The 13,299-nt window shown below is 35.8% G+C and overlaps 1 protein-coding gene across 1 annotated transcript in view; it reads left to right on the top strand.

The window, feature by feature from the left end:
• Positions 1-12,532, top strand: part of LOC101745578 (tumor necrosis factor, alpha-induced protein 8-like protein 2 A) — a 98,578-nt gene extending 86,046 nt beyond the window's left edge. Inside the window, exons 3-6 of the mRNA XM_012693411.4 lie at positions 2,166-2,299; positions 6,183-6,341; positions 7,114-7,211; positions 8,085-12,532. Coding sequence (XP_012548865.1) covers positions 2,166-2,299; positions 6,183-6,341; positions 7,114-7,211; positions 8,085-8,256 — 563 coding nt within the window. The 3' untranslated portion in view covers positions 8,257-12,532. The remainder of the gene's footprint in view (positions 1-2,165; positions 2,300-6,182; positions 6,342-7,113; positions 7,212-8,084) is intronic.
• The last annotated feature ends 767 nt before the right edge of the window (positions 12,533-13,299 follow it).

Below are 13,299 nucleotides of genomic sequence, written 5' to 3'. Positions count from 1 at the left end.
TCAGCTCGCTTCGCACAGAGACCTAATACGGAAAAATATCGTCGACATCAATTTGACCATCCTGTATTGAATGCTTTATGTGCCGGTTCGGTTACTCGTTAAGGGATTTCAGTTCATTGCGAATTCTAGGTATATCTAAGTCTATGTTAGGCGGTGTTCGATGTGTTTTTTTTCCGCATTTGAATAGAATATGTGTTTTTATTGTGTCGCTAACCGGGACTGCGTAAAAGAGGACTGCTTTGGAATAAGGATAGGGTACTACTAAAACTAGGGAACTACAAAAGCCGTTAGTATCCGTTAGCCGTTGTAACTATACTGAAACCTTAGAACTTATATCTCAAGGTGGGTGGCGCATTTACGTTGTAGATGTTTATGGGCTTCAGTGACCACTTAACATCAGGTGGGCTGTGAGCTCGTCCACCCATCTAAGCAATAAATAAAAAATAAGCTTACATTACTCAATTACTGAAGTAAACACTTGTGAGAGAGAGAGAGAGTATTCTTTATTGTACACCAAAAAACAAATAAACAGTGCGATACATTAAAAAGAAAAAAGTACAATTGGCGGTCTTATCGCTAAGAGCGATCTCTTCCAGACAACCATCAGGTGGACAAGAATCATTTGGAAACGAACTACGCGCGGTGTACCATTCCAGTGAAATACATATGCATATATGTACACATACATATACACATACATATCTCCGTAAATATATATACAATTAATACAAAGTATTATAATATAATAATAATTGTCCTTTTAATAAGTCCTCATTTTGGCATAGCGAGGGTAGTCCTTCCATGTATTTGATCTACCGTTGTGAAATAAATATACCTAAATATAATCCAAAACAATACAGTATTATATATAAAATAATATAATAAATGAATTGATTACAAGAAAAATAATCCAACATGTGTCTTTTGCATCTGTTTTACACGAAAATATCGTCTTGAAACTATACTAGATAGTAGTAGATAGTTTAAAAACATTACGTATTAAACATATTTCTTGCTTTGTGTAGTCTCTTGGTCGTGAGTCGTATGTAGTAAAGAAATTTAGTGTGTAAATATGTTAAGCATGATACAGCATTTGCATAGCAATCGACTATGAACGTGCAAAAAAGCGTAGGTTTTACAAAAAAAAAAACAGAATACATTGATATTGTTGGAGCCGTATAGTGATTTAAGGTATATTCTCTCTCACACGTATAACCAAGTCTTTGTTCTATACTTATAATTTGCGTAATTACTGGTGGTAGGACCTCTTGATAGTCCGCGCGGGTAGGCACCACCACCCTGCTTATTTCTGCCGTGAAGCAGTAATGCGTTTCGGTTTGAAGGGTGGGGGCAGCCGTTGTAACTATACCAGAGATCTTAGAACTTATGTCTCAAGGTGGGTGGCGCATTTGCGTTGTAGATGTCTATGGGCTCCAGTAACCACTTAACACCAGGTGGGCTGTGAGCTCGTCCACCCATCTAAGCAATAAAAAAAAACTTACTGTATCAGCGTTAGAAAACAACCATTGACATTAAAAACGTCACTTTCTGCTATTCTAGATTTAGTGCTAGCATTATTCATAGTTTCACAGCCCGATCCTACTTCATACTCACTACATACCCAAGCTATTCGGACCTCCGTCCTTTCATTTCCCCCAGAATATTTGGCTCACCAAAACGCTGTGAAACAGGTGCTGTACTGTACACCTGTACCAGACAATAAACATTGCACATTGATATTTAGAAAGAGACAGTCGTCTGTCTAATTTTGTTTTTGTTGTAGAGCGTTACCTGTGTGCGACGAAACACCAACGATCTGATATCTATGGAGACTAAATGTCAATTAGTGCGACAGATATAACGCTCTACGAAGCAAAAATTAACCGTCTTTTTCCCACGATCGATGTGCAATATTTATCGCCGGGTACTGTACACGAGTGTACCGGGAGGGTCCCCGCCCCGTAGGGAGGCCCAAGTTCCGCTGGTTTGACGCTGTGGAAGGAAATTTACGTGAGCTCCAGGTGTCGGACTGGCAAGGAGCTGCGCAGCGCCGGGATGAATGACAAAGTTTATTGGTGTTCACCCACTTCAGGGTTATAGCGCCAGCGCGGTAGTAGTAGTTGTATTATTCATGGGCTTATCATTTGTCATTTGTTATGTTTCAGCAACGGAGGGCGGCGCGTGGTGCGCTCGCGACATCTCCCTCCGCGCCCAGAAGAAGTTCCTGTCGAGGGTCGGAGGGAACAGCAGCGCGCGTGCCCTGGTCTTGGACGAGCATGCCGCTAAACTACTCGATCAGGTGCGTGAAAATATTTAAATAATGAATATGTTTATTGTAGCTTTTTTCTTCTTTTTTTTCCTACCTAGCTGAGAGCCTTGAGAGGCTATTTCAGCGTAACCTTGACTAGTAGGTGAGCTCACGGGGCTCAAACTTGACGACGTTGCTAACACGAACCCTAGCAAGAGCAAGAGCCGTGCTTCGCATCTACCACCGGATAGGAACGCGACCCACTGAGAAGATCCGGCGCGAAACTTAGTGGGCTGTGTCTGAGGGTTATCGTAACGTATCGTTTTTCTTTGACTGACTCGGTGGTGCTGTAGTTAGCGCTCCTGACTGTGGTGCTGAGGGTCGTGGGTTCGATTCCCGAACAGCTTTGCTTGCTCTTTGTCTGGGTGTTTTTGTTTATTCTAAATTGAAGCCAGATGACAGTACGTGATTTGTTCCTTATTATTATTATTATATCGATTTACGTACATATTTTTTTCTTAATTTTGTAAGTAACGAATTGCATGAAGTTGACAATTCAATTGACATGACAAATTCAGATAAAAGGATCGTCATTCAACATTATTATGGTAGATGTCGCACGATTCAATATTGGATGTGCAGCGATATGTTATCAGTTTTATCTAAGTATAAATAAATATTTAAATGGTTCATTACATATATTATGTTTACATACATTATGTTTACTAATCTGTTCCTAAACTAACCTCCGAAACAGTTGCACGCCTATTAGCGTAAACAAACTTTAGCTTATCTTCGTAACATATCAAATGGTTATGTTTATTTGGTCGTGATTACCACACACGTGATTACCATAAATGTATACGCTAAATGAATTACTTAATAGGACCAGTGTGTCTGCTTCAGAGCGTATAAAATTAATGCTATTGAATATAACGAACCTCAATATAACGATAAATATAAATATATAAATATAAATATTTACTAACAATCACGCCACGTTAACTGGTCCCGTGCTAAGTTCGTAAAGAACTTGTGTTAAAAGTACCAGATAACGGAAATAAATATAATATTTTTATTATACACATACATATATTTAATATACACCCATAACCCTGGAAAGACATTTATATTTATCATACAAATATCTTCCCTTGGCGGGATTCGAACCCGCGACCCCCTTGTGTAGTGACCATGTCACTTACCACTACACCAGACGGCCGTTGCCCTCGATTTAACAAATTCTGCGTTATCCCCTTGAATTGTCCATAAGAGTCAATGTAAAATATACCTTTACATTGCGAAGATTTTTGCGAACAACCTCTTTGTAAAGAATTTTTAACTAGGTATGAAAAAAAGAGGTAAATATCTCCAATTAACGAATTTTGTCAACCCAAAACCTTTATATAACGTTCTCACCAAATTTTTTTTATTCCTTATATGGGTGGACGAGCTCACAGCCCACCTGATGTTAAGTGGTTATTGGAGCCCATAGACATCTACAACGTAAATGCGCCACCCATCTTGAGATATAAACTGTAAGGTCTCAGTATAGTTACAACAGCTGCCCCGCCCTTCAAACCGAAACCCATTACTGCTTCACGACATAAACAGGCAGGGTTATGGTACTTACCCGTGCGGACTTACAAGAGCTCCTACCACCAGTAACTGTGACCCTTAATATGACCCTAATCCCATAGTATGTGAATCAGTCTCGACAGATTTGAGAAAAATTGTAACCAATCTAATTATTTTTAAATAGAAAATACATACATACAGTAATTTGATAAAAATGTGTTATCATTTATTAGTAGAAGTTGTTCGCTATAACAAAATGAGTACGTAATGTTGAGGCGAATAAAACTATTTTATTTACCTCCTTATAACAAATGGTAGACTAACCTAACCTTAATATAAAACACCTCAGTTTACCGAATTACTTGATATAACGAATATTTACAACTACTAAATTGTTTTTAAATAGAAAATACATACAATACATTAATTTGATAAAAATGTGTTATCATTTATAACGTATATCTCAAGGTGCGTGGCGCATTTATGTTGTAGATGTCTATGAGCTCCAGTAACCACTTAACACCAGGTGGGCTGTGAGCTCGTCCACCCATCTAAGCAATACATAAAAAAAACAATAGTAGAAGTTGTTCGCTATAACAAGATGAGTATGTGATGTTGAGGTGAATAAAACTATTTTATTTACCTCCTTATAACAAATGGTAGACTAACCTAAACTTAATATAACAAACCTCAGTTTACCGTATTACTTGATACAACGAATATTTACTTGCCCCCTTCCGATTTGCTACATAGAGAGGTTGCACTGTATTTTATTAATAATAATAAAAACTATGAAAACAAAACCGCTGAGTTTGTTTCGCCGGTTCTTCACAGGAGACTGACAACACATGTATTGCGATGATATTATGTTTGTAGCTCATTTTAGAATTGAAGTGGCCACACGATTGCACGATTCTCATTGAAAAAGACTTCACTAGTAACATTTAACCAAGTATAATTTGCTTTTAGAAACTTGGCACAGTTTTCCTCGTTCTTAATTTAGAAAACTGTTATAATAATAAAATAACATATATATTTATATAAATATAATAATAACGTACACACAACAGGATAATGTTTCAACCACATCAACAATTACTGACGCGTAAACAGAAGTAACTGCGTACTAATTATAGAGACGTTTCTTATGTTTCATTTAATGTAATAAGATTATCTATATATTAATACGTGAAGCAAAAACTTTATATCCCTTTTTACGAAAATTGCGCGGACGGAGGAGTGTGAAATTTTCCACACTTATAGAGAATATGGAGAAGAAGTGCACAATGCTAATATTTTTTTTTAATAATGCATAAAAGATACATTAAATCAATAAAGAAAACATTACACACACTATATACCATGTATTTGACGCACACACGCATGCATACTATTTATTGTCAAACTTTTGTTCTTGGCGTCTGTTGTCAAATTGAGAATAGATTAAATATTGTTTGTCTTTGTTAATATTTTTTATAGTGTAGTCTTGGCGAAATTTGTGATTATAGAAGTATAAAACACAATCATAATAGTGTACAAACTTACAATTCCAATTAATTATAGTCGAATTTCGACTACTGCGGGACCTCTAGTTGAAATAAATTGTTATTATCTTTAAACAGTTTCACATAATTTATTGAAATCCACAATGCGGCAATTTTATGAGTACACGAGTATAATAATAATCATTATAATTTATTCCGATCATAAAATACAAAAATTAAAAAAAGAACAGAAAAGTAACGAAGGTTAGAAAAGGTTATCTATTCAATATTGCCTAAAGCTGCTCTCAGACTACGCTATACTATAGTGCCATATAGTATGACAGACTATACTTAGCCAATAATATATAGTACAGTACAGGGTGAACGTGTCTATAACAATATATTATGGTGTGCGACATTGTTGGGAATGAGTTGCTCGCTCCGGGCATTTCAGTATTGCAATAATTGTTACGTTATAATAGCTATTGTAAAAATGAATATTTAAAAAAAAATTAAAATAATAATAATAATAGTATTAAAAAAAAAAACATGTCCGCTGAGTTTCTTGCCAGTTCTCTCAGGACTGAGGCTCGTTTTTGTGAATTGGCGGTAGTTCTTTTTGACGTTCAACAAGCATGTACTTTCATTTATGTTGATTAAAAAAATTTTTGATTTGATTTGATTTGTTGTGCTATGAGCTATATACTATATGCTATTTATTATATTATAGTATGTACCATATATATATTCATATGCATGTAGTAAAAAGCGGTTATTTCAATATTACAAACAGACACTCCAATTTTATTTATATGTATAGATTAAAACCCAAACGTAACTCCTTTAATAGCCGCAGACAATTTTTTTTTTAGTTTCTGATCGTCCTGAGGGAGCGAGTCGAAAAACGTGAAGCAGAAAAACTGGTAAAACACGTCATCAAATCAGCAGTTAAGCTGGGAGTGTTACGGCGACACTCGCAGCTGTCCGCAGCGGACGACCGAGCCCTTGAAGCTTTCAGATCCAAATTCCACGTAAGCTATATGTATACATATATAGACAGAACAAACTCAACAACGAGTATACTTAAAATTTATAAATTTTCTTATATTTGCTTTTCTTTGTTCACTTTCTACTTATATGTGATTATGATTGTGGAAGCTTATTTGGTTTTTTGTTTTAGTTATATTAGAAATGTTTGTTTTGTACTTTAGTTTCCCAAATGCATATGTATTATTCGATTTTATTTCATAAATAGGAAATCGTGTTCTTTAAATTTACTGGCTATTTAAAAGAATGTATTTATTGAGTACTACTGGAATGCACTTTCGAGATTTAAGACATAAGGCCGCGTTTGCTTTGATCAATAACTGTCCTACCATACGAACCGGAACAAATGGTCGCTTTAGGCTTTTTTATTGTACATAGGTGTTATATTACATTCCTTTACAATTGAATATGCAATTTCGAAAAGGGCACAAGTCGCATATTTTGTCAAATACGTTTTTTATATACATATAGTTTTGAGGCTTACCTACACCCATTTTATAATAATTCCAGTAATTTTCAATTGCTAATTAACACTAAAATATATCTCAAAAGTTAATATTTTAAATTTTACACCGCTATAGAAAATGATCAGTTTTTTTTTCATTTCTTGAACATTTTACATTTTCAGAGTGTGTGCCCTTTTCGAAATTGCATATTCAATTAAAATCATTAGAATCTGAAAAATTAAACTAAATTGGAATGTTTTTGAGTTTAGACATAAAACAGGTACCGAAGTTTGAGTTGTAACTATTTCAGACCGTGTTGATGGCGGTGGTGTCTTTCTGTGAAGTGGAATTCTCGTACGACCGTGGCTTCCTGCAGGACGCGCTGCGCGATTCACACCAATCGCTCAAGTAAGCTGTTCTATTTCATGTGCAGCTTAAAACTTATTAATACACGTGTTGTTTGTTTTCTACTGGTAGTAGGACCTCTTGTGAGTCCCGCGGGTAGGTACCACCGCCCTGCCTATTTCTGCCGTGAAGCAGTAACGCGTTTCGGTTTGAAGGGTGGGGCAGCCGTTGTAACTATACTTGAGACCTTAGAACTTATATCTCAAAGTGGGTGGCACATTTACGTCGTAGATGTCTATGGGCTCCAGTAACCACTTAACACCAGGTGGGCTGTGAGTTCGTCCACCCATCTAGCAATAAAAAAAAAAAAAACGACGCCACTAAATTCGGTTAGGATCGACTTTAAATGAACTCGGCTGATCCAATATTTAATGTTAAGAACGACATTATTTATATATTTACTAGCTGACCCGCAGACTTCGTAGTGCCTCAATCGATAAATAAAAGACTTATACTTTTGTATAAAATAAATTTAAAACAAATAAAAGGAATCCTTCCGACGGGGGCCAAAAATTGTTATTTTTGTTTAATTCAGAGCATTTTCATATTTATCTATCTTTTAAACCTTCTCTGGACTTCCACAAATAATTCAAGACCAAAATTAACCAAATCGGTCCAGCCGTTCTCGAGTTTTAGTGAGACTAACGAACAGCAATTTATTTTTATATTATTATTTAGATTACATTTAGCTGACTTAACCTAATAGGTGTATAAAAAAATTTTTTTTTTTTTTTTTTGTTACAAACAACTGTAGCTGTATTCGATGATAATAATTGATTTTTACGAATGCCGTGCTTCATATATTTACTGTTGGTTTCCCATAGAAAGAAAGAAAGAAATACCGTCAATATTAATTATCTCGCGTATTATTTCCAGGTCGGTTGTAGAACGTCACCTCTCAGACAAGTCTGTGTCCAGGCTCGCTGGAGTGTTCGCTCTCGCATCCCGAGGTGAGTTGCTCGATTCGCTCTTCTCCGGCCAAGTTGACGAGGACGTCCTCAAACTGTCGAGGATGCTACGCAAGGAACTCGATCGGGGCCTGCTTTAATCCAACCGATATGGAACTCGTGTGCCGTCCTACTCCAAACCGCAGTGTGCTTAGAACGAGATTTTTTTTAACTTTCTCGATAGCGTAAAAGTTAACTCATATTTGTATGGACTTGGAATGTTTGCCTATGTTTGCCGCTAGGGGCGCTGTTCCAACTCCATACAAACTTGAGTTAACTTTCACGCTATCGAGAACGTTAAAAAGCTCGCACAAAGCAGCACACACTTGTCAATACCAGCGTTACTTGTGAGGCCAGCGTCGCACCAATATTTGGGCCAATCTTGAGGCACTGACAATGGGATCACTTGCAAGACATCGTTATCTTCACAAATGGAGATTTCACTTGCTTTTCTTAAATATTTTTTGTCACTTGTAGATTGTGTATACCGAAATTTATTACGGTGTGAAGCTTTAATGAATACGCGTTTCCATGACGTAGCTGTGAAATGTTTGAAAAAAAACTCATAATTCTTTTGTCCTTTATATTTAAGGTGGTATTGAATCTATCGATGCAACAAATTGTTTGTGTTGGATAGTTAAGGGCCAATGTCACGGGCACGTTTCATAGATAACACTTATAAGATATTATTATACTCATTTAAAGTTTAAGTACACTGTGTAACACCGAATTTTCGTAATTTTGATGTCCTAAACCACTGATCGCTTATACGTAGATACTCAACTATAATCCTAATTATAAGGCTAACCGTAGATAATTCGTATATAATATATTGTTGTATTATTAAGTAGAATTAATGATCTTATCAATGTACATGTAAGCCCGTAGCAAGTATCAAAAACGTTCAGTTCCGATAGAAAAGCTCTGGACTGTTTTGTTTGTCTTTTATCTTCATATCGTTGTTTTTTTGAAGATTTTTCTTCAGAGTATTGATTCTATTCGAACTTGCCTAATCTATAAAAAAACAGATCGTATGTCGATTCAAGGATCTTGCCTATTAAATTCGATATAATAATACATTAAGTTATTTAGGAATATTTATGAATTTTACGTAATTATGTATTTTGATTAGTTTATTTTAGAATTATCTTTTTTTCGTATCAAATACAGTTACCGTAAGATAATCAGTCTTATTTTTTTTATTTATAATATTATGATCTTTTGTTTGTATTTGTGTGTGTAAAATCTGCTTTTAATTTTACAATATTTTTTTATTGTTTCGGAAACTTGTATATAAAAAATTAACCAAAGCCTAATTATACAAGTCAAATGCCATAATGACAATAAAATCGAAACCTACATTTTTCGTTTAATTTTTAGTTTTTTTACTTTTAAGAAATCTTAGTCAACGCTTAAATTAAAAAAAAAAAAACTTAAAAACTTTGGACCAAAAACTTTTATATGTAATGAATCGGTTGAAACATATCTGAATATTGGATCATATCTTCATTTTATTAGCAATAAACATATTTGTTTAGACATAGTAATATGTAATTTTAATGATTGACATTTGTCTTTTGCGCGTAAATAAAGAATCTCAGTCATAAAAGACGCCGAAGAACAAAACTTGTATTCATGAAGACATTTTTAGTGTAGGTAAAACTTACGCTGTCTCCTTTTCGCGCAATATCAATATGCGTTTAAAAATAAGTGCGAAAGAGACCTTCAAAAGGACCACGTTACACTTTAGTCGTATGGTGAATTTTATGACCGTTTCTAAAACAGGTTTGATATGGCGACGGTAACCACTCACCAATAGCTGGGCCGTATGCTCGTCTGCCTACAAGGGCGATAAAAAATAAGGTTTCATTTCTTGCAATTATTTTGAAGTATTTTCGCTGGTACCCAATTCGTTTGATATGCCTTATTTTAAAACCATTTTTGGGCAATCACGAAGACTCGCTCGAAGGATCATCATCACAATCATTAACAGCCTCTTATAGTCTAATCTCGGACATGACCTGTCCCTGCCCTCTGTTTGGTAGGCAGCGGCTTGGCTCTGCCCCTGCTGCGTTGCTGACGTCTATGAGCGATGGTAACCACTCACCATCAGGCATCCGGCAATAAAAAAAGGCTGGCGACATGATCCAAACTTGGTTCTTTCGTCTCCATCCACCTTGTTACTGGGCGTTACCTCCACTATCGCTGGCGGTCCGCAGTCTCCAAGGATCAAAACGGGTTAATTGCTTTTTACAGACGCGCGTGTGTTTGTAAATAAAACAACTTGATGAATTTTCCTGGAACTTATGCAACGTTTTGTTAGTGTCTACTACTTATCCAAGAGTTTCGTGTTCAAGAATCACGTTAAATCACTAATCAACTTGGTATCACCTTTTCAATATATATATTTTTTTTTATTGCTTAGATGGATGGACGAGCTCACAGCCCACCTGATGTTAAGTGGTTACTGGAGCCCATAGACATCAACAACGTAAATGCGCCACCCACCTTGAGATATAAGTTGTAAGGTCTCAGTATAGTTACAACGGCTGCCCCACCCTTCAAACCGAAACGCATTACTGCTTCACGGCAGAAATAGGCAGGGCGGTGGTACCTACCCGCGCGGACTCACAACAGGTCCTACCACCAGTAAGTCTTGTATGTTGCAGAAAAATCGGGGTTTTTTATTTGGTTTCGCAGACGATGAGCTTACGGCCTATCTGATGGTCAGTAGTGACTATCGCTCATGGACATCAGCAAAGACACGAGCACATCGAGTCCGTTGCGTAACACATCACGTTCTAATACAAGTAAAGAGTAAATTCAATGTTAATTGTAAACTTGTTAAGGGTACCCAATAGGAAAATGTTCGTCTACATAAATAAATACATACAACGCAATTCTAAGTTCTTGTTTGAATCGTTTGGAACCTCTGGGTCTGCGGAGGGACTTCGGTTCCCTCTGTATTTTGCTTCATGGGGAGTACTCTGAGGAATTGTTTGAGATGGATTTTTGAGATGGATTTGGATACCCACATCTCCTTTTTATCATCGCACCTCCCGCCAGAGCAGAGTTCATCCATATCATCTGGAACCGCTGCGTTCATCGACAGTGCGTTTCCAGAGGTATTTTTTGCCACGTACCATCCGGCTATGGAATGAGCTTCCCTCCACGGTGTTTCCCGAGCGCTATGACATGTTCTTCTTTAAAAGAGACTTGTGGAGAGTATTAAGCGGTAGGCAGCGGCTTGCCCCTGGCATTGTTGAAGTCCATAGGCGACGGTAACCACTCACCATCAGGTGGGCCATATGCTCCTATGCCTACAAGGGCAATAAAAAAAATCTAACAAGTTGAATTGTACACATGCTGATTGTGTTTATCGTTTAGTTCTGTCTGATTTGTTACTGTATCTGTATTCAGAAATTCTTTGGGGGTTAGGCTGAGATGACTTTGTTCTCCCTTCTCTGTTTATCGAATTGTGATGAAGAATATTAAAAATGTTATCCTAATCCTGTCGTAATGTCCACTTTCAAAAAGGAATCTTGTCGAAAATACCAAATAAATCTTTAAAAATAAATGGAATTATCAAAGTTTCGCTGTTGTAAAACTGTTTTGACATCTCTAGTTGAATAAAGCGGAACGCGGGTAGATCGTAATCTTTAATAAAAAAAGACGTCCAACTAAGGATTGTATTATTAAAAAAAGACAATATAATTATGTAGCGTTGATTTTTTTTTGTCTAAATACGATAAACTAATGTGTATATGTGTGTGTTGTATTAACAATGTTAATGATTAGAATTTTTGATGTTCCACGTAAATATAGTATATATATATACAATATAATGAAATAATAATGAAACTACTATGTGACGATAAATTGACACGTTTTTTTGTAACTTTATTTGAATCGGATTCTCCTCCAAGAACACCTACAACCTACATCCAGTACTTTTACACCTATCCAAATTTGAATGCGTAATAATAAAATAATGTGTAATAAAATTCACAGGGGAATCCCATAATAAATATAATTCAACAATGATTAAGTGTTGCTAATAAATGATTTTTTTTTATACAAATTAATAATAGGCAATAAAATAATATTTATTATGAGTAATCTTAATAAACAACGTTCAGAAGCATTCACGTTTTGTATCGAATGTTTCAACAATGAATCGTTTTTCAATAATGAGTATGTTAAATCCCTCAATAAATGTAGTACTTATATGACATCCATGTATTAGAAGTATAGTTTCTCGGTTTCAAAAATTAACTAGAATACCGATCATAAAAGACACGTATGTATATGTTTTTTGTTAGCTGTGTTATACTATAATAAGATTTGATATCAAATATATACAATTGATAACAATAATGTTGTTTTATTGAACTCCAAGTTGAGTTTTCCAACATTTCCTGGCTTAGCCTCTAAAGGGTGTTATTATGTATACAAAGGATTCTTAAATAATAACACTGTTAGTATCAACAACATCGTGTAATAAAAATGAAACCCGCAAAATTATAATTTGCGTAATTACTGGTGGTAGGACCTCTTGTGAGTCCGCGCGGGTGGGTACCACCGCCCTGCCTATTTCTGCCGTGAAGCAGTAATGCATTTCGGTTTGAAGGGTGGGGCAGCCATTGTAACTATACTTGAGACCTTAGAACTTATATCTCAAGATGGGTGGCGCATTTACGTTGTGGATGTCTATGGGCTGCAGTAACCACTTAACACCAGGTGGGCTGTGAGCTCGTCCACCCATCTAAGCAATAAAAAAAAATCAAATTTCAATTTATTTGTAAGCTTTAATTTCAAATGCTATGCTTAGTTTAGCTTAGCTTGGCATAGTTGAAGTAATTATTGATACTTTTGTGCAGACCATAATTTGTAAACGTAGCCATGTGAACTAGTAGAGCTAAGTGAAGCTAAGTTACACAGAGTATTCGATTTTGTTTCCAATTCGATGTGAAAATCATGAAATGCACATTAAAATTGTATTGCACAAGAGTGTAAAACAAAGTGAGGCTTCGAAACAATAATTTCAATTTGTATATAAGACTTTTTCGTAAGAATTTGTTAAGATTGCGCTATAATTATGAAATAGACCGGACGTATCAGTTCCCGATTATTTCCCAGTACAC

This window comes from Bombyx mori, chromosome 21 (genome assembly GCF_030269925.1).
Source record: "Bombyx mori chromosome 21, ASM3026992v2".
Taxonomy (NCBI): domain Eukaryota; kingdom Metazoa; phylum Arthropoda; class Insecta; order Lepidoptera; family Bombycidae; genus Bombyx; species Bombyx mori.
Note: the sequence above shows the minus strand (reverse complement) of the source record. Positions and strands in the feature narration are given on the sequence as shown.